The sequence below is a fragment of the Oncorhynchus tshawytscha genome, linkage group LG09, assembly GCF_018296145.1.
Source record: "Oncorhynchus tshawytscha isolate Ot180627B linkage group LG09, Otsh_v2.0, whole genome shotgun sequence".
NCBI lineage: Eukaryota > Metazoa > Chordata > Actinopteri > Salmoniformes > Salmonidae > Oncorhynchus > Oncorhynchus tshawytscha.
This window is the reverse complement of record NC_056437.1, coordinates 34411460-34433456: the sequence shown is the minus strand read 5'-3', so window position 1 is coordinate 34433456 and position 21997 is coordinate 34411460. Positions and strand designations below refer to the sequence as shown.

Genomic DNA, 21997 nt, shown 5'->3' with positions numbered 1-21997 from the left:
TACAGGCTTCCTTTTTTCCCCCCACTCTGTCAATTAGGTTAGTATTGTGGAGTAACTCCAATGTTGTTGATCCAGCCTCAGTTTTCTCATCACAGCCATTAAACTCTGTTTGAAAGTCACCTTTGGCCTCATGGTGATATCTCTGAGTTCCTCTCCGGCAAATGAGTTAGGAAGGACGCCTGTAACTTTGTAATGACTGGGTATATTGATAGACCAAAGTGTGATGAATAAATAAACTATGTTGAAAGGGATATTATAAAAAAAATGTTTTTTTACGCATTGGTACCCTTTGCGAGGCATTGGAAAACCTTTCTGGTCTTTGTGGTTGGATCTGTGTTTGAAATTTACTGCTAATGTGTCGGGAACAGAGATGAGGTAGTCATTCAAAAATCATGTTCAACATTATTATTGCATACAGAGCCAATGCAACTTATTATGTGACTTGTTAAGCACGTTTTTCCTCCTGAACTTATTTAGGCTTGCTATAACAAGGGGGTTGAATACAAGACATTTCAGCTTTTCATTGTTAATTAATTTGTAAAATGTCAAATATAATTCCACATTATGGGGTATTGTTTTTAGGCCAGTGACAAACAAAGCTGAATTTAATCCGTTTTATAAATTCAGGCTTTAACACAACAAATTAAGAAAAGTCGAGGGGTGTGAATATTTTCTGAAGGCACTGTAGTAGGGGAGAGCGCTGAAGATTAGCACAGGAATGTATTAGCACCGGAAGAGTAGAGCTCTACAATCGTAGAGAATACTCTGCTTTTACATATGTTACACGTTTTGCGCCTCTATGCATTTATTTTTATTTTTAAATCTGACTTTTTCCTCTCAGATAAGCTCCAAGCAGGATGTGGTGTTCCTCATCACCAAATATGGCTACATCCACCTGTACGACCTGGAGACTGGCACCTGCATCTACATGAACAGGATCAGCGGGGAGACCATCTTTGTCACGGCCCCACACGAAGCCACCGCTGGGATCATCGGGGTCAACAGGAAAGGACAGGTACAGATACCACCCCTCTACCTCTCCCACCCTCTACCTCTCCCACCCTCTTTACCATCTTCCTCTAACACCACGTTCTTGGAAAGACAGAAATTACAGATATGACTTGGTTTTATTTTTATTTTTTTCTTGACACACAGCATTTTCCAGTGTAAAGAGAACTATCATAACCACAAATGTGTTGATTATTTTACACCCCCTCTTTTGTACGTAACAATTTGTAGTGCACACTACATTATAATCCATTCAGCTAGATGAATCTAGTTGTCTTCCTAGCATCGTAACTATTGATGTGCTCCAATGTAAACCAGCCTCGTGTCCCTCATTACTATACCACCGCTGGTTCAATACTGCTCTGCTTTCCATACATTATACAGCACCTCTTGGGACACCAGAGGAGGAGAAGGCTGAGTCTAGAATACATACAGCAGCACCCTATATAATACCCACCACCACATCTAAGACCCAATAAGGCAATCATTAATAATCCCACCCTCTTTCATATCCAACCAAGTTTTCAATGGTAAGCAGCACAGAGAGGTGGATAGATGATAAGAAGAACTGGAGTTGAGCGAACGGCCTGTCGTCTCTGTTGTCAGAGGACTCCATCTAAGCAAGGAGGTGTCCGTTCGTTATAAATAATCAAAGGTGTAGAGTTTCACAGGTGATCCAGAGAGAGATCCAACACACACACACCCCTCTACTGTGAAGGCATTAGAGCAGGATAACAGCATCCACCTAACTGATGAATAATGTTCCAGCCAGGCCACAGACCACATGCATTATTGAGTGGAGGAGGGGAAACTGATCTGAGACTCACTCCGTCAGACCTGCATTGCTGGAGCTTCGAGCACACAGAGCTAGACACTGGCTGGGGCTCCTATAGAGCAGTGAGCAGAGACACTTGCTGGGGCTCCTATAGAGCAGAGACACTGGCTGGGGCTCCTATAGAGCAGTGAGCAGAGACACTGGCGGTAGTTTGTATGATAATGGCATAGAGACACTCAGGCTGGGGATCCAGTACAGTTTTTCCCCTGTATGCATTTAAATAAACGCCACTGCAAATATATATATATATATATATATATTATTTATTTTTTGTTGTAATGTAGATGTATGGCCCGCTAACTCTGCCGCTGCTGAAAAAGATTATAGGAGAAACTCTGTAGTAGACAGGTATAATAGTAGGCCACTGTCTGTCTGGTTGGCTGGGGGACAGCCTCCACTTGACTAGGTCCAAGGTAAATGAATGGCAGTGGAAATATTTAGGCCTCATCCTATCCTCCTGTCAGTGGAACGTTTGATGGGTATATTCATTTTCTTCCCTTTGGTGGCTGAAGATGGAGCCTAGCTTGCTGGAGTTGGAATGCGAGGGCACAGTCGTCATGTGTGGTTTGATTGCTCATGAGTTGGAATTATTTGAAATAGCTTAAAAGCATAATGCCTTGGTAGTAGGGATGCCTGCTGGCGTAGCAGGTCCTACAGTGGTTGTCTTCTCCATCACTGAGTCCCACACAGAGAGCTGTGGGGTTGGGCTTGCCTATGCTCTTCCCTCTTGTGTGTGTCAGGGGGAAGAACCAGGGTCCAAGTTGCTGCGTCTGCAACCAGGCACAGGAACACAGTTACAGGCACTGACTGGCCATTAGATGGAGGAATCCCTGCAAAAATAGCTACAGCACAGAGCTGGCCTGCAGTAATTAGGGGGAGAAAAGAGGTGGAGAGAGGGGGAGAGAAAAAGAGGGTAATGTGATTAACTGTCAGAACCAGTTGATAATGTCACTGCTCTCTGTAGCCACTAAGGTTTGACTCACTGCTCGTCTCTGCCTCTAGCCACTACTGACATCTATACATACCCCTCCACACACACACTAGGGTGTAATATTTTCCCGGTATTTTACAAATGTTCCATCCCGAGAATAAATCGCTTTTCCGGGTAACCTGGTATTTCCCGCCAACACCGGAAGTGTTGTTCAAAAGCATTATCTGGCATATAAATAGGCCTTTGTTTGGATTTGATTAGAGCTTGGATCCAAAATTCAAGCCTGAGCCAGATAAGCCAGACATTAAATACATTTAATGAGCCCAAGCCCAAAGCATTGTGTGGTTATCCAATAAATATGATGTAGGCTACTGTACATTACTCATGACAGAAAAACACAAAAGCCCATGGATGTAGCTAGCTATATGCTCTCTTGGGTAAATAAATGAAACTAGCTCCAGTAGACTAGTCTTTTTGAGTGTGAACTGTGTTACTGTATTGTTATATTGATTGGAATTACGCACATCAAATCAAAGTTTATTTGTCACATGCGCCGAATACAACTGTAGACCTTACAGTGAAATGCTTACTTACAGGCTTTAACCAATAGTGCAAAAAATGTATTGGGTGAACAATGGGTAGGTGAAGAAATAAAACAACAGTAAGAAGACAGGCTATAAAAGTAGCTAGGCTACATAGACACCGGTTAGTCAGGCTGGCTGATTTGAGGTAGTATGTTCATGTAGATATGGTTAGTGACTGTGCATATATGATAAACAGAGTAGCAGCACCGTAAGAAGAGGGGTTGGGGGGGGCACAATGCAAATAGTCTGGGTATCCATTTGATTACCTTTTCAGGAGTCTTATGGCTTGGGGGTAAACTTTTGAGAAGCCATTTTGTCCTAGACTTGGCACTCCGGTAACGCTTGCCATGCAGTAGTAGAGAGAACAGTCTATGACTGGGGTGGCTGGGGTCTTTGACAATTTTCAGGGCCTTCCTCTGTAGAGGTCCTGGATGGCAGGCAGCTTTGCCCCAGTGATGTACTGGGCCGTACGCACTACCCTCTGTAGTGTCTTGCGGTCAGAGGCCGAGCAATTGCCGTACCAGGCAGTGATGCAACCGGTCAGGATGCTCTCGATGTTGCACGTATTGAACCATTTGAGGATCTCAGGACCCATGCCAAATCTTTTTAGTTTCCTGAGGGGGAATAGGCTTTGTCGTGCCCTCTTCACGACTGTCTTGGTGCGTTTGGACCATTCTAGTTTGTTGTTGATGTGGACACCAAGGAACCTGACGCTCTCAACCCGCTCCACTACAGCCCCGTCGATGAGAATGGGGGCGTTCTCGGTCCTCCTTTTCCTGTCGTCGACAATAATCTCCTTAATCTTGGTTATGTTGAGGGACAGGTTGTTATTCTGGCACCACCTGGCCAGGTCTCTGACCTCCTCCCTATAGGCTGTCTCGTCATTGTCAGTGATCAGGCCTACCGCTGTTGTGTCGTCTGCAAACTTAATGATAGTGTTGGAGTCGTGCCTGGCCATGCAGTCGTTGGTGAACAGGGAGTACAGGAGTGTGCTGAGCACGCACCCCGGGGGAGCTCCAGTGTTGAGGATCAGTGTGGCAGATGTGTTGATCCCTACCATCACCACCTGGGGGCGGCCCATCGAAGTCCAGGATCCAGTTGCAGAGGGAGGTGTTTAGTCCCAGGATCCTTAGCTTAGTTATGAGCTTTGATGGTACTATGGTATTGAACACTGAGCTGTAGTCAATGAATAGCATTCTCACTTAGGTGTTCTGCTTTTGTCCAGGTGGGAAAGGGCAGTGTGGAGTGCAATAGAGATTGCATCATCTGTGGATCTGTTTGGGCGGTATGCAAATTGGAGTGGGTCTAGGGTTTCTGGGATAATGGTGTTGATGTGAGCCATTACCAGCCTTTCAAAGCACTTCATGGCTACGGATGTGAGTGCTACAGGTCTGTAGTCATTTAGACAGGTTGCCTTTGTGTTCTTGGGCAAAGGGGCTATGGTGGTCTGCTTGAAGCATGTTGCTATTACAGACTCAATCAGGGACATGTTGAAAATGTCAGTGAAGAAACCTGCCAATTGGTCAGCACATGTGCAGATGTTTCCTGTAATCCATGGTTTCTGGTTGTGGTATACACGTGCAGTCACTGTGGGGACACGTCCTGGTAATCAGTCTGGCCCCGCAGCCTTGTGTATGTTGACCTGTTTAAAGGTCTTGCTCTCCGTAGCTGACGTGAGTGTGATCACACAGTCTTCCGGAACAGCTGATGCTCTCATGCATGCCTCAGTGTTGCTTGCCTCGAAGCGAGCATAGAAGTGATTTAGCTCGTCTGGTAGGCTCGTGTCACTGGGCAGCTTGCAGCTGTGCTTCCCTTTGTAGTCTGTAATAGTTTGCAAGCCTTGCTACATAAGATGAGCATTGGAGCCGGTGTAGTATGATTCAATCTTAGTCCTGTATTGATGCTTTGCCTGTTTGATGGCTTGTCGCAGGGCATAGCAGGATTTCTTGTAAGCTTCCGGGTTAGTGTCCCGCACCTTAAAAGCACCAGCTCTACCCTTTAGCTCAATGCAGATGTTTCCTGTAATCCATGGCTTCTGGTATGCACGTGCAGTCACTGGGGACTGCACGTGTAAGTGTCCTCGATGCACTTATTGATAAAGCCTGTGACTGAACTGATGTGGTGTACTCCTCAATGTCATTGGAAGAATCCCAGAACATGTTCCAGTCTGTGATAGCACAACAGTCCTGTAGTTTAGTATCTGCTTCATCTGACCCCCTATTTTTAGACTGAGTCACTGGTGCTTCCTGCTTTAATTTTTGCTTGTAAGCAGGAATCAGGAGGATAGATTTGTGGTCGAATTTACCAAATGGAGGGCGAGGGAGAGCTTTGCGTGAGTCTCTGTGTGTGGAGTACAGGTGATCTAGATTTTTTTTTTTTTCCTCTGGTTGCACATTTAACATGTTTCTGGAAATTTGGTAGATCTGAGTTAAGTTTCCCTGCATTATTGTTTCCGGCCACTAGAAGCGCCGCCTCTGGGTGAGTGGTTTCCTGTTTGCTTATTTCCTTATACAGCTGACTGAGTGTGGTCTTAGTGCCGGCAGCTTTCTGTGGTGGGAAATAAACAGCCATGAAAAGTATAGTTGAAAACTCTCTAGGCAAGAAGTGTGGCCTGCAATTTATCACAATACACTCTACTTCAGGTGAGCAAAATCTAGAGACTTCCTTCGATTTCGTGAACCAGCTGTTGTTTACAAATATGCACAGACCCCCCCCCCGTCTTACCGGAGTGCGCTGTTCTATCTTGCCGGTGCAGCGTATAACCCGCTAGCTAAATATCCATGTCATCATTCAGCCACGATTCCGTGAAGCATAGGATATTAGTTTGATGTCCCGTTGGTAGGATATTTGTGATCGTACCTCGTCTAGTTTATTGTCCAATGATTGCACGTTGGCGAGTAGTATGGACGGTAACGGCCACTCGCCTTTTCCGGGTCCTGACCATGCATCCGGCTCTGTCCTCTACCTGCGTCGTTTCCTCTTGCAAATGACGGGGATGTTGGCCCTGTCGGGTGTTTAGAGAATGTGCGTCTTGCTTGTTGAAGAAAACAATCTTTGTCTAATCCGAGGTGAGTGATCCTGATGTCCAGAACCTCTTTTTTTTTTTGCCGTAAGATACGGTTGCAGAAACATTATGTACAAAATAAGTTACAAATAACACGCAAAAACCCCACATAATAGCACAATTGGTTGGGCGCCCGTAGAACTGCTGCCATTTCTTCCGGCGCCATGCTAAAGCAGAGAGAGAACATGCGATTCTAGTGCAAAGCACTAGGCTAGTGAATTAGATTTTGATTTCATAATATAATGGGGCCTATTTGTATAATTGGTTGGATGACGACATATGTTTCATAATATTTCCCCTAATGTTATAGTCTACCTTCTTTCTATTGTAGCTTCATTCCTTCCTCGCTTTCAACAGTTAAATGAAATGTTTCATTGTCCATATCTTCATCGTTCTAATGACATGGTTGAATAATATAGGACAAGAATTAGATACAGAAGGCCTTCACTTCTCTTAATGAAGATTGAATGGTTATGGGTCTGAATAAATAACTGCTTTAGCCTACTGCCATTGCGTGTTCGCTCTTTCAAACTATCCGTGAGTTCTATTGGCTGCTGTATTTAACTTTCAGCAATTCTGCTTTTAATAATTTATTGGTATAAGAAATGCTAAAAAAAAACAATACCCAGCAAGCTATTCTAGTCTAGCTTTTCCTACATGGGACTTGAAGAGCTACGGAGCGTTTTTTTTTTTTTTAAGGGGAGAGGCCAGCGGAGCACAGGTGCGTGCCATGCTTACGTATTGCATAAGTGACAAGGCTGTAAAATGGAAGCTTATTATGCATAACCTATTATTAATGAGCTAAATGTAAGGCTACATTTACTACATTTTACTACATAATACTACATTTAATTTATTACCTGAAAGAGGTAGGCTAGGACATATCTCATTCTTGAACAGGATCTATTTTAGATGCAATTTGAATTGAGTTGATGGTGAGAAGAGTAGTGAATTAGAGGCACATTTGGTCTTTATTACTGTAGCATAGACTATGCTGCAGCAAATGCATGCCTACCTGTCACAAGAAAAAAAAGTTACCATTTATGAGTTGATAGGTCTACATGCGTTGAACTGCGCTCCATAGTGAGATGGGCTGTCTGTCCCCACCCAGAGTGTTGATTAATTATGCAGAGGCCATAGAGAAGCCTGATTTAGACATCGACTATCATTTAACGTTCCATTTCATTAATAATATATTATAATTGACTGATTTCTCAGTTATATACCCTGGGAAAAGGTGTGTGATTTGGGGTGGTAAATCTCTATAACCGGGTTCCCGCCATTCAACAGACAAATACACACACACACACACACACACACACACACACACACACACACACACACACAGGTGGAGAGAGGGCACATCTCCACAAAGAAGCTCTAATTTCACTCTTTCCCTCCATCCCCCCCGCCTTTATTAGCCCAATGATATTATTTGGGGAATTGTCTTTCTGACCGCTCCTCTCTGAGTGAAGGGGAGAAGGAGGTGCAGTCATGCCTGTTAACAGCTGTGGGCAGTGACCTGCTGCGCTTGTTATCGTTGGGCTCCTCTCCAGTCCCCCACATAGAACCTACCACCAGAGATGCATGTTACTGTCACACTAATGAATGCATTTACCATCATTACCATGTACCAGCCCCAACCCACTGCCTGGCTCAGTGCTCCCAGAACAGTTAGTTTAACCTAATATGCCTTGTTGCCCTCGGTGCATTTCAATTCTGTTTTCGTCACAGCCATCTATCTCAAAGCTCCTAGAAGTAAAAGCGTGTGTGGTTGAATTTGCATGTGTAATACAGTATGTGGTTTAATGAGCTGAGTCTATGGTGCACTCTATGCAGTTTGCTTTTGACTGGCCCTGAATCTGCTGCCTGCTGGTGAGAGTATAGGCCACTACATATGGAGCAGAGGCCATTTCATTGGCAAGATTAGCATACTCGGGCATGACATTCCAGCAACAAATGCTGACACTACACATCCAAATATATCTGACCAAATTATGTAATTTTGAATTCCGTAAAGTAAGTGTGGAAGAGGTGAAAAAATAGTTTATCAACAATGACAAGCCACGGGGTCTGACACTTGGATGGGAAATTACTGAGGATAATAGCGAACGATATTGCTACTCCTATTTGCCACATCTTTAATTTAAGCATAATAGAAAGTGTGTGCCCTCAGGCCTGGAGGGAAGCTAAAGTCATTCCACTACCCAATAATATTTAAGCACCCTTTACTGGTTCAAATAACTGACCGATCAGCCTGTTACCAACCCTTAGTAAACTTCTGAGAAAATTGTTTGTCCAGATACAGTGCTATTTTACAGTGAACAAATTGACAACATACTTTCAGTACGTACATAGGGAAGGACATTCGACAAGCACAGCACTTACACAAAATACTGATTGGCTGAGAGAAATTGATGATAAAAAGATTGAGGGGGCTGTTTTGTTAGACTTCAGTGTGGCTATTAACATTATCAAGCAGTCTTGCTGGAAAAACATATGCGTTATGACTTTAAACCCCCTGCTATATTGTGGATAAAGCGTTACCTGTCAAACAGAACAGAGGGTGTTCTTTAATGGAAACCTCTCCAACATAATCCAGGTAGAAACAGGAATTCCCCAAGGCAGCTGTCTAAGCACCTTTTTTCAGTCTTTACTAATGACATGCCACTGGCTTTGAGTAAGGCCAGTGTGTATGTATGCGGATGACTCAACACTATACATGTCATCCACTACAGCGACTGAAATGACAGCAACACTTAACAAAGAGCTGCAGATAGTTTCAGAATGGGTGGCAAGGAATAAGTTTGTCCTAAATATTTCAAACTAAAAACATTTGGAACAAATCATTCACTCAACCTTAACTAAATATTGTAATGAATGTGGTAATTGAGCAAATAGAGGAGACTAAACTGCTTGGATTAACTCTGGATTATAAACTGTCATGGTCAAAACAGATTGACACAACAGTAGCTAGGATGGGAAGGAGTTTGTCTATAATGCTGTTAATGCAGAACAGCACTTTATCAACAAGGCAGGTCCTACCGGCCCTAATTTTGTTGCACCTGGACTACTGTTCAGTCGTGGTCAGGTGCCACAGAGAGGGACAGCGCGGCTGGCCCTTGGATTTACTCAGAGGGATAACATGTATAATATGCATGTCAGTGACTTCATCACTACTTGTTTTTGTAAGAAGTGTTGTCAAGCTAAATGCTGTCTGTTTGAACTACTGGCACACAGCTCGGACACTCATTCATATCCCACAAGACATGCCACTTGAGGTCTCTTCAGTCTCCCAGTCCAGAACAGACTATGGGAGGCGCACAGTACTACATAGAGCCTTGACTAAATGGAACTCTATTCCACATCAAGTAACTCATGCCAGCAGTAACATTTTGATTTAAAAAAAACAAAAAATAAACGATACAAATGCACCTTATGAAACAGCAGGGACTGTGAAGCAACACAAACGTACACACTATACATACATGGATTTTGTTATTGATATGTGGTAGTAGAGGCAATTTTAAATAGATAATTTCTTTGCTAAATTATATTACACAGCTTTTAGTTTTTTATATATTCCATAATAACCAAATGTAGCCCATTACCAGCTGAGTGGACATAGAGATAACCAAGTGGTGGAAAAATACCCAATTGTCATACTTCTGTAAAAGTAAAGATCGCTTAATAGAAAATCACTCCAAGTGAGTCATCCAGTAAAATTCTAAAAGTATTTGGTTTTAAATATAGTTAAGTATTAAAAGTATGTGTAATTGCTAAAAATAAATGTAAGTATCAAATTCCATATTGAGCAAAATAAAAATGATAGCCAGGTGCACAGTCACATTATTTACATACAAGCATTTGTGTTTAGTGAATCCTCCAGATCAGAGGCAGTAGAGATGACCAGGGAAGTTTTCTTGATAAGTGTGTGAATTAGACCATTTTCCTTTCCTGCTAAGCATTCAACTTTACTTTTAGTTGTCAGCGAAAATGGTAAAGGACATTTATTTTATTTAGGGATGTGGTGAAGTAAAAGTTGTCAAATCCAAATACCCCAAAAAACTACTTAAAACCTCTTAAGGCAAGGTGAGACGTCTGCGTCTCACATAGCCTACAGGAAATGGAAATGCGCAATGCCAAATGCTAATAGTACTCGCTAAAACTCAAACTTTCATTAAAACACACATGCAGGGTACTCTATTAAAGCTACACTCGTTGTGAATCTAGCCAACGTCAGATTTTTAAAATGCTTTTCGGCGAAAGCATGAGAAGCTATTATCTGATAGCATGCACCCCCCCGCAATACCGGAAAAAGACGTAAACAAAGGAATTAGCGTAGCTGGCGCTACACAAAACGCAGGAATAAAATATAAAACATTCATTACCTTTGACGAGCTTCTTTGTTGGCACTCCTATATGTCCCATAAACATCACAATTGGGTATTTTTTTTTCGATTAAATCCGTCCATGTATACCCAAAATGTCCATTTATGAAGCAAGTCTGATCCAGGAAAAAGCAGCTTTACAAAACGCTACGTCATTTTTTTAAATTAAAAAAGTTGCCGATTAAACTTTGACAAAACACTTCAAACTACTTTTGTAAGCCAACTTTAGGTATTAGTACACGTTAATAATAGATCAAATTGATCACGGGGCGATCTGTATTCAATAGCAGCAGTTCTTGAAATGATGCTCCGTTTTCTCTCTCAAAAGTTCAAGATGTGTACTTGATGACAGGAAGTGCCTATTTCTCATCTGACCAAGGATTAACTTCAAAGCAAATGACAGTACTGGCGACATCGTGTGGAAGCTGTAGGCATTGTAACCTGCTCGCTATCTATTTTCCCTTGCCATTGACAATACAGGCAACTGGTGGAAGGATATCCTTTTTTTTTTGTGAACAGTTTTCCTTGGGCTTTTGCTTGCTCCTCACGCTCTGTTATAGTCAGACATGATTTAACTAGTTTTATAAACTTCAGAGTTTTCTATCCACACATACTAATCATATGCATGTACTATATTCCTGGCATGAGTAGCACGACGTTGAAATTTTGCGCGATTTTTAACAAAATGTTGGAAAAAAAGTCCAGAGCTTTAAGAGGTTATTAAGTAATACTTTAAAGTATTTTTACTTGAGTACTTTACACCACTGATAATTAAACAGGCCCTCATTGACCCCAAGTCCGGCCCCCACTTTCCCCGTTTGACCTCTCTGACTTTCCTCTCCCACCTGATTGATTGCTCGTCCTCCAGAGTTTAAAAAGTAAATAATCTGGCTAGCTGGTACTTAACTGGGTTGGTGGAGGAAAAGTACTTGGAGCGAACAAACCAATGGTTAGCTAGTGCCGTCTCTCCAGCAGAAAGCGAACACCTCTCACTCTTCATCCTTTCCACACATGGCTGTGTCCTTTTGTTTACTTGTGACGCTGTGGATGGGATTGCCTTACACACTGTTACAGATCTCTGGCTCTGGCCTACCATCTACCGTCTTGTCTGTTAGGAACCTGACCTGGAGCATATGCTGGCGTCTCTACATGTCCTTCAATGGGAACCATGTACAAGAACAGACGCCATTGTAACTGGATAGTAGATACACCCCCCTGTCAGCAAGTAGGTCAATAAACACTATTGAGATGAAGAGAAAAGGATCAATAGAGCAATGTTTTGTTATTGATTTAGTTTAAACTGAAATATCATTTTCTGTCAGCCCCATGTACATGTAGCCCCTTACACGCATACCGGTAGGCAGGTTGAAAATGGCCGATTTGGGCACTGATAAGCGCCTAAATTGTAACACGGGCTGTACAATAACACGCTATACATGATGTCAGAGCTCAGGGTCTCTCCACTTCACATCTCTGTATGGGTTTTGACTGACAGCCGTTCTGAACTTGAGTCCCTCGCTTAACATTTTTTGTTGTCTTAGTGAGGGAAATGCATTAAGTTAAGAGGACCTATGTATTTTGAAAGATGATACATTGAGGATTATAATAAATACCACTGTTGTCATACAAGCAAGCCAAACACCTGTGAGTCCAAATCTGCACTTCACATTTCCATATCATAAAACTCATGTCATATACAGTGTCAACGTTTATGATCAGTGTTTGACTTAGTTACAAGATGACTTGTAGTTATACCCTGGGTTGTCCTGAACAGAATGAGCCTATGTTTGTTGTATTGTGAAGAAAATTTGTATTGATGACTTGATTCTATACGCTTCCATTAAATCTGGACAATCTGCCTTGTGAAAGCCTAACACTGTAAGATGGTATTTTATAATTTAGCTAGTCATGGTGGTACTAGAACAAGCTTTCAAATGATGCCCAACTGATCCAGATTACGATTTATAATGGATCGTTGGATTGCGTAACAACAACAACAACAACAGTAATTGTGTAAAGGGGGCATGCAGGGCTGTTCCAAACAACTACAGGTGTGCTTGCTCTTGTTCCTCAATGGCACAGCTAGGAGAGCTCAGAAAAACACATTATTACTTTGTGCACACTTTGTAGAGGTGTGTGGACACTTGGAGACACCAGTTAGTCATCTCACTCTAACCCATATTTGTTTGTCTTATGTTGCACTTACCCCACATTTTCCTAGAATATTAGTATAGTATTTTCAGGTTTCGTTATCAAAAATGCGTAGAAGTACATTAAATGTAAAATGCACAAATCAAGTGTAATGTTTGGATTCAGTCTTGTCTGGTGAACTTTTGTCATCCCCTTTTATAAATTTCCCATAATCTCAAATCTCACTGTTCCCTTTTATTTATTGCTACCATGTGTATGCTTTCCATATTTCAATTTAGCCCTATCCATACAGGCCAATTGCCACTAGTGGGAAGGTTTTAAAAAATATATATTTTTATTTTATTGAAAATCCAAAACACACAATATACTTGCAGTGAAGCCTTTTTGCTGCCCCATGACGCCCCCCCCCAACAAAATATAAATAAGCCTTTTGGGTTTTCTTGGGACATGGCCAATTCAACAAGGTTATCGTTTCTTGTCATCGAACCCAGTCTTAAACAACGACCCAGTGGGGCCAAGAACCAACTATTGGGTCCTATGTTTATGTTCAAACTCATCTCTCACCGATGTCCTCTCCAGGTCCTGTCGGTGTGTGTGGAGGAGGAGAATATCATCCCCTACATTACCAATGTCCTCCAGAACCCAGACCTGGCCTTGCGCATGGCTGTCCGTAACAATCTAGCTGGGGCCGAGGAGCTGTTCGCACGCAAGTTCAACAACCTGTTTGCTGGGGGAAACTACTCTGAGGCTGCCAAGGTGGCTGCCAACGCACCAAAGGTAACTTGTATAGAAACCGTACAGGGTCTTGCTACAGGGGATGTCTGATCACATCACTGTGATTTGATGGAAGGTAACTTACTGATGTCCATATCCTGTTACATCAATACACTATCAAAGTGATTTAGAAGTTCACTTGATCACGAGAGACTTTGGATATGCAAATGCAAACGATGAATAGTTTGTCTCCAGCATGTATGTGTTGCTATGTACAATATGCTGCTAGCAAAACCCTCTCACAGCCATGCATCCGCAGTATCGCTCTGTGTATATAAACTGCAGCAGACCCGCTCCACCCATGTCTTGTTGTTCCGTCTCCTCTCTGCTCTCTCCTCCAGGGTATCCTGCGTACTCCAGACACCATCCGTAAGTTCCAGAGTGTGCCAGCCCAGCCGGGCCAGACCTCTCCCCTGCTGCAGTACTTTGGCATCCTGCTGGACCAGGGCCAGCTCAACAAGTTTGAGTCCCTGGAGCTGTGCAGGCCCGTCCTACAGCAGGGGCGCAAGCAGCTGCTGGAGAAGTGGCTCAAAGAGGACAAGGTGTGTCTGTGTCTGAGAAAGGGGGGAGAGATGGTTTTCTGACTTCCTGTAGGAAGAGGCCTTTCCTGAACTGTGTGTGTTAGTCCATGTTCATATCTCACCAGTCATCTGGGTTGTTTGTCCTTTCTTTGACGTGAGGCAATCAGTTTGCTATGCTGAGCATTTGAAGAGGTTAAAATATATATTTTTTCCCTCTCCAGAGAGTGCTGGGGAATATGGGTGGCTCCTTAGTCGGTCTCAATGTTCCCCCCCATAGTTTTCTGCTTCACACTAATTGTCAATGTTTTAATGTGTTAAAAATCATTCACAACATTTATATTCCAAACATGATAAAGTATGTTCTCTCGCCTGTAGGGTACTTGTGGTGAAACTAACAGTTTGTTTCTTCTCAGCTGGAATGTTCTGAGGAGCTGGGGGACCTGGTGAAGTCAGTGGACCCCACCCTGGCTCTCTCCGTCTACCTGAGGGCCAACGTACCCAACAAGGTCATCCAGTGCTTTGCTGAGACCGGACAGTTCCCCAAGATAGTCCTGTACGCCAAGAAGGTACATTCATGTGACAATGAAAGAGGGTTTAAAAATAAAGAAATACGTATGTTGAGTAGGATGGTGCATTGGTAAATGTAACTACTGTCTTGCTCTTCCTGTGTCGGTAGGTGGGCTACACTCCAGACTGGATCTTCCTGCTGAGGAACGTGATGAGGATCAGTCCAGAACAGGGCCTGCAGTTCTCACAGATGCTGGTCCAGGACGAAGAGCCTCTGGCTGACATCACACAGGTTGGTGGTGGGGGTGGGGAAGAGATATAGGGGGAAGATGACAGGGAGGAAGACTGAAGGGAGAGATGAGGGAAGGCTAACCTGCTGATAACACCGCTCGCGTTACGTGTGAGAGCGTTACAATGATTGTGTACATTTGTTTTGCATCTACACTGCTTGTGCACGTCGACGAGTGTCTGCGTAGCCAGGCGCTAAAATAGAACTTGGTTCCATTTGTGTCACTTGATGCGCTGCAAGTCCTTCCTTTCCTGTCTCATTGGTTTTTAGGAGTATTTACCCACGTGGGTAATTGAAAGATGAATTGAGGTCCACACTCCAGTCCAGTTGGTAGTGGTAATGCACCTTAAAGTTGGTTGCCAGCCGCCATATAAAGTCAGAAGGAGGAGAGATTAATAGAAACAAACTCGGTTTACCCTTTTTTCTGTATATTAATTGTCGGAGTAGAGGACATTGTGCATTTCAGGTAAAATAACAACTCAATGTTTATATTCCAGGACAAATGAACTAGCAACAGCAAGCTAGCTAGCTAAATTGCCATAAATGCTTTTCGACCTGTCCCTAAATTAATATAGTTGGTTCAGAGTTCGTTTTGATATTTAAACCTGTGTGTTCTGATCGCGTCTGGTGTGGGTGGACAATCAAAATGCGTGCTATGGCGCACACATGCTCCTGATCTAGTCAACATGTTAGGAAAGAGGGAGAGGTCGAGAAGTGATTTGAGAGACGGAGAGAGGAACAGAACCTAGAGTAGAGCATGCCATCTCTCTCATCCACGTCATTCACTCTCCACTATTATATTCCTCCTGTCTGGGCATGGCAGGACTGTCTACTCTGGGTCAAATACATTGGTCAAAATTAGGATGCACTTGATTTAGTTTGACTGGTACAATGGAACCAATTAAATACTCCCAAAAGTGCAATCTCAAAGCTAAATCAAGAGTTTCAAATACTCATAATTGTAAGTAGTGTATTTCTGTGTCTTCTGTTGACAGTTATGTTGTTACTCTCGTGTCCCCTGTCTGTTCAGATCGTGGATGTGTTCATGGAGTATAACCTGATCCAGCAGTGTACCTCATTCCTGTTGGACGCCCTGAAGAATAACAGGCCATCTGAGGGGCCGCTGCAGACACGCCTACTGGAGATGAACCTCATGCACGCCCCACAGGTACACACCCTACCCCCTTACATTTAGATGAGGATATGATAGTCAAATATCCGGTGGCCCTCAAAACGAACAGACCATTATTGACATTCACACTTCCCAAACTGTTCCATGCATATCCTTCTCTAGGTTGCCGATGCTATCCTGGGCAACCAGATGTTCACCAACTACGACCGTGCCCACATAGCCCAACTGTGTGAGAAGGCTGGCCTGCTGCAGAGGGCTCTGGAGCACTACACCGACCTATACGACATCAAGCGGGCCGTGGTGCACACACACTTGCTCAACCCAGAGGTATGACAGCTAGCATGTGTCAGCTAGTGTAAAAAAAATAACTGTCACATTTAGTTTCAATTAACACAGCTAGATGAATGTGACTGTCGTGTACTTCCTCATGACACTATTTAACTTTGACCCTACTCTCTTCTCTCATGCCCCCCTTGCATCTCCTCCCTTTGTCTTCTCCCCCCTCCCTTTCTCTATTTCTCTGTCTGTCTCTTCGCTCTCTCCCTCCCCTTAGTGGCTGGTGAATTTCTTTGGCTCCCTCTCAGTGGAGGACTCTCTAGAGTGCCTGAGGGCCATGTTGTCTGCCAACATCCGTCAGAACCTGCAGATTTGTGTCCAGGTGGCCTCCAAGTACCACGAGCAGCTCTCCACCAACTCCCTCACCGAGCTCTTCGAGTCCTTCAAGAGCTTTGAGGGTGAGACATACAGCCACGCACACTATTTTACACTTCCCTTCCTTGGACAGGGTTCGAGACTGTGACCATAACACTTGCATTTGCGACCCTTTGACTTAGCAGTGCGACACCATTTTTTTTTATTGGTCTCTAGGGTGCCAGCGCAAATATGTAGCTGGTCACATTAGTTTTTGGTTCACAATTTGCTTTTATTTTATTGTCTCGGTATTGAAAAGGTCTTTGTTGAATCTTGGCAATGCACATTTCAGTCATCATGCGCTGTTTGAATGAACGTTTTTGAAGGTTTCCCAAAAAACCTTCCTAATTAAATGTTGACTGCAAAGTAGGCCTACCTGACACAATGATATCATGATGATTTGTAACAATCGCTGGGCATTTGTTTTGCATACACTGCCATCACATGTAGCCTACACTGTACATTTGACAGTACAAAAACACAGCTAGCCAAACACAGCAGTCTCTAGGTGTGCAATTGAATTAAAGGGGAACTACACCCTTCACATTTTTTAAATAATTTTTATTCCAAGACCTCAGAGTTGGGGTCTCCTGATGTGGTTTAAGCATTGTAGATTTAGAACGTCAAAACAATTGTTTATATAAATAGAGTGATTTTGAGTGAGAACCTGAACTCTGAAACAGGGAAAAACTAACCCCGGAAAAATGTAATTTACCAAAAGATGAAACTGATTTTAAAGGGCCCAACAACTGTAGACTGGCAAATGTACCTGAATGTCAAGCCCTGCAAGGGAATGCTCATTTAAAAGGTGGTTTGTCATTATTAGCCTGGTTCTGTATGGAATACAGGCACATTATGAGAGACAGGTCAGATCAAAAATTGGTGCGACCAAGTCGTGCTGTGCCATCAACTGGGAAAAGTTGGTAGCACCAGTGACGGCAGTGGAACAAGTTAGTCTAGAACCCTGTTGGATCACTCTTCCAGCTGTATGCCCAAGTAGGCCGGAGGCAGCAGGATTGTTGATTGACTCAATAGAATGGCCTGGAGGGGTGGACACTGGGACTGGGCTGAAACTTCTTAAACTCAGGGTGGACTAGAGACGAGGTGGCCAGTCATAATGGAGCTACAGCTTAATAAACTAAGTGAGAGCCACTGTTTTCAATTGTCCAAAACAAACATGGTGGAAAGTGTTAGGGACGATGCCATTTGTCAAAATCACAAAGGGAAGAGAGAGTCCATTTAAACTATCTTTATCAGCTAATTCTGACTGTTTGGTATTATATCCTGAAATGTGATGTACATTAATCAAACAAGGGGCGATGAGATGGTGACAGTAGTCGTCTGCTCCGGTCTCTTGGGGGGCAGTTGCAGCCCTCTCGTAATCGCTGTTCTATTTTCCCAGCAAAATGTATACTATTGAACACGCTTATTGTGTAGTTCATATTTCTTATGTTTTCCTTCTAGTATTACATTGTTATTGATTATTGCATGCTTGGTTTTTGAGTTTGCAAGAAGTGCATGTGACATTAAAAGATGTCCTGACGTGACTGACATGGTCTCTGGTACTGTATTTCCTCCTGACTGACATTGTCTCCATGGTGTCCCAGGTCTGTTCTACTTCCTGGGTTCCATCGTTAACTTCAGCCAGGATGCAGAGGTCCACTTTAAGTACATCCAGGCTGCCTGCAAGACGGGACAGATCAAAGAGGTGGAGAGGATCTGCAGAGAGAGCAACTGCTATGACCCAGAACGAGTCAAGAACTTCCTCAAGGTAGAATATGGAGTCTGGGGGTAGAAGGTATCTAGAGGGAGGTGAAATGTAACTGACTGAAGCTGTACTGTACGCTCCCTTTTTGCTTTTCTCTCCTTTGTCTTTCTTTAGTTTAACTTTATTCTTTCATTCTCGTCTGTTCTCGTGTGTTCAGTCGGTTGATCCCCTGGACCGCTCTGTCGCTGAAATTCAATGATGACATGGTTTTAAATTTAGAAATTATATTGAAATGAAATTTACAAAACTTCTGTCAATCCTATTTATATGTATATCGGCCTGCTAACACTAGCATTAGTGAAACGCTTTCAATTTTCTTTCATTGGTAAGAAGTGATGCCGGTTATCTCTTGTGCTTTTCTGTTGTCTATGGAATGCGAGGATATGTACCAGATACATCTATCCCTAAGTGCAGGACTCCCTTACTATTTTATCTTCACTCCAATCTGGACTTCTGGAGATACAGGATTAAACCTGGGATATGTATTATGATTATGACACAACCAGCTGCTGTACTAGGTCTGGGCAATATGGCCTCAAATCTCTTTAATAAAAAACATTTTTTTTTAACATATATGGGAGTCACGATATATACACTACATGACCAAAAGTATGTGGACAGCTGCTTGTTGAACATCTCATTCCAAATCATGGGCATTAATATGGAGTTGGTCCCCCCTTTGCTGCTATAACAGCCTCCACTCTTCTGGGAAGGCTTTCCACTAGATGTTGGAACGTTGCTGCGGGGACTTGCTTCCATTCAGCCACCTTACTATAAGAGCATTAGTGAGGTCGGGCACTGATGTTGGGCAATTAGGCCTGGCTCACAGTCGGCGTTCCTATTCATCCCAAAGGTGTTCGATGGAGTGAGGTTAGGGCTCTACAGACCATTTGTTCTTCCACACGATCTCAATAAACCATTACTGTATGGACCTCGCTTTGTGCATGGGAGCATTGTCATGCTGAAACAGGAAAGGGCCTTCCCCAAAATGTTGCTACAAAGTTGGAAGCACAGAATTGATTGTCTAGAATGTCAATGTATGAGTTAAGATTTCCCTTCACTGGAACTAAGGGGCCTAACCATAAACAATTGTTCCTCCTCCACCAAACTTTACAGTTGCCGCTGTATGCGGGCAGGTAGCTTTCTCCCGGCATCCACCAAACCCAGAATAATCTGGCGGATTTCCAGATGGTGAAGCGTGATTCATCACTCCAGAGATGAACGGCAGTGAGCTTTACACCACTCCAGCCGATGCTTGCCATTGTGCATGGTGATCTTAGGCTTGTGTACAGTTGCTTGGCCATGGAAACCCATTTAATGAAGCTCCCGGCAAACAGTTCTTGTGCTGACGTTGCTTCCAGAGGCAGTAAGGAGGTCGGGAGTGAGTTTCGCAATCGAGGACAGACTATTTTTACGCGCTTCAGCGGTCCTGTTCTGTGAGCTTGTGTGGCCTACCACTTTACTGCAGAGCCATTGCTGCTCCTACACGTTTCCACTGCACAATAGCAGCACTTACAGTTGACCGGGGCAGAAATTTGACGAATGGACTTGTTGGAAAAATGCCATCCTATGAAGGTGCCACGTTGAAAGACACTGAGCTCTTCAGTAAGGCCCATTCTACTAACAATGTCTATGGAAATTGCATGGCTGTGTGCTAAATTTTATACATCTGTCAGCAACGGGTGTGGTTGAAGTAGCCAAATCCACTAATTTGAAGGGGTGCCCACATACTTTAGGCCATGTAATTTATCTGGATTTTTTTAAATGTAAATTCTCTAAAGAAACTTTGTTGCACAATTTAAAAGTCAATAAACTGCATGCAAAATTATACCTAGGCTAAATATAAGCCTTCCACAACCAGAAGACCCACTAATAATACAATTATTTTAACCTGATTTTTTTTTTTTTTTTTTTTTTTTTTTTTTTTTTCAATAATCTGGTATTCAAGTCTGTCGATTTAAATATATATATTTTAAGTAGCCAGCTTATCTTTATATTTAAAGTGTAGCCAACTTAGTTATTTGCTTGCTAACAAGTTAGAAAGAACAGTTGCACGGTTATGAATACACCCTCCTGTCCTTCTCCAACTGTTTGAACAACAAAGCTTGTTCACTTTGTTTTAGATATTGAAATCAAGTGGCCAACCTGGATAAGAAGATGCTTAGGATATTTCTTAGAATGAGAACGAGTTGCCAATTCCTTATATAAATGCATCTTTTTATGCTTATTGCACATTTTCTAAAACAGTTGTTTGTTCTGGAGTGGAATATTGGGTGTGTTGCAGTACCTCAGTAGTACCTGCAGATGGAGTCCTAGGTCTGTACATGTGTGATTGAGCCTTAACATAGTGTTTTCTTTCTGTTTCTCTCCTTTTTTGCCCTTTTTCTTTTCATCTGTCCACTCAGTCGTAGTAAACAAAATGTTTGAGGTACTTAACCATCTTCTAACCTCAAAGTGTGATGCCTCCCATTTGGCCGAGTTACGTTTTTGATGTCTAATTTCCAAATCACTCGAGCAGGATCGTTTTAGCTGGAAATAACTTCCCAATTTCATTTTGAAGTGATTCTAATATGTATTTTATCATTAGTACATTAGTGGTTGTAAGACTCCAACAAGATTAGTCAAACGTATAGCTCTGATTTTAACATTGAACCACTTGCTACATTCTTTGCTACTTTCTTAACATCTATACATACAGGAACTAAAAACAAAAAAACACAAAGCTTCAATACTAGCCATTACGATTGAGAATTCACAGGCTATATGTAGTGGTTAAAGTGTCAGGTTTGGCTGTGATCAGGTGTACAGTCTCATAGAGATGTCAAACTAACCTTGACCCACCCCCCTGCTCTGTGATTGGACAGGAGGCCAAGCTCACCGACCAGCTCCCGCTCATCATCGTGTGTGACCGCTTTGACTTTGTCCACGACCTGGTCCTCTACCTGTACCGCAACAACCTGCAGAAATACATTGAGATCTACGTGCAGAAAGTAAGTCAAACTCACACACTAGCAAGCATCTACAAGACAATACTTTGTCTACATTTCCAAAATGTATCAACTTTCAAACTTGATTCTCAGTTTCTAACTACAGAAACTATATTTATTAGCGCGCTTGAAAAAAACACACCCACACTCAAAATGCAGTGTTCAGGAATGTGTGCGCAGGATATTGACATGTATGTGTGTTAGGTGAACCCCAGCCGTCTGCCGGTGGTGATTGGAGGGCTTCTGGACGTGGACTGTTCTGAGGACGTCATTAAGAGTCTGATCCTGGTGGTCAGAGGACAGTTCTCCACTGACGAACTGGTGGCCGAGGTGGAAAAGAGGAACAGGTACAACAACCCCTTATC

General features: G+C 42.9%; 1 protein-coding gene across 2 annotated transcripts in view; it reads left to right on the top strand.

The window, feature by feature from the left end:
* LOC112257850 (clathrin heavy chain 1) overlaps positions 1 to 21997 on the top strand; it is a 64850-nt gene that overhangs the window by 21956 nt on the left and 20897 nt on the right. For both annotated transcript variants that reach the window (XM_042326828.1, XM_042326827.1), the window contains 11 exons: positions 842 to 1015; positions 13544 to 13741; positions 14080 to 14280; positions 14673 to 14825; positions 14936 to 15058; positions 16086 to 16223; positions 16350 to 16514; positions 16741 to 16921; positions 18485 to 18648; positions 21510 to 21635; positions 21837 to 21979. In XM_042326828.1, the coding sequence (XP_042182762.1) occupies positions 842 to 1015; positions 13544 to 13741; positions 14080 to 14280; positions 14673 to 14825; positions 14936 to 15058; positions 16086 to 16223; positions 16350 to 16514; positions 16741 to 16921; positions 18485 to 18648; positions 21510 to 21635; positions 21837 to 21979 (1766 nt within the window). The remainder of the gene's footprint in view (positions 1 to 841; positions 1016 to 13543; positions 13742 to 14079; positions 14281 to 14672; positions 14826 to 14935; positions 15059 to 16085; positions 16224 to 16349; positions 16515 to 16740; positions 16922 to 18484; positions 18649 to 21509; positions 21636 to 21836; positions 21980 to 21997) is intronic.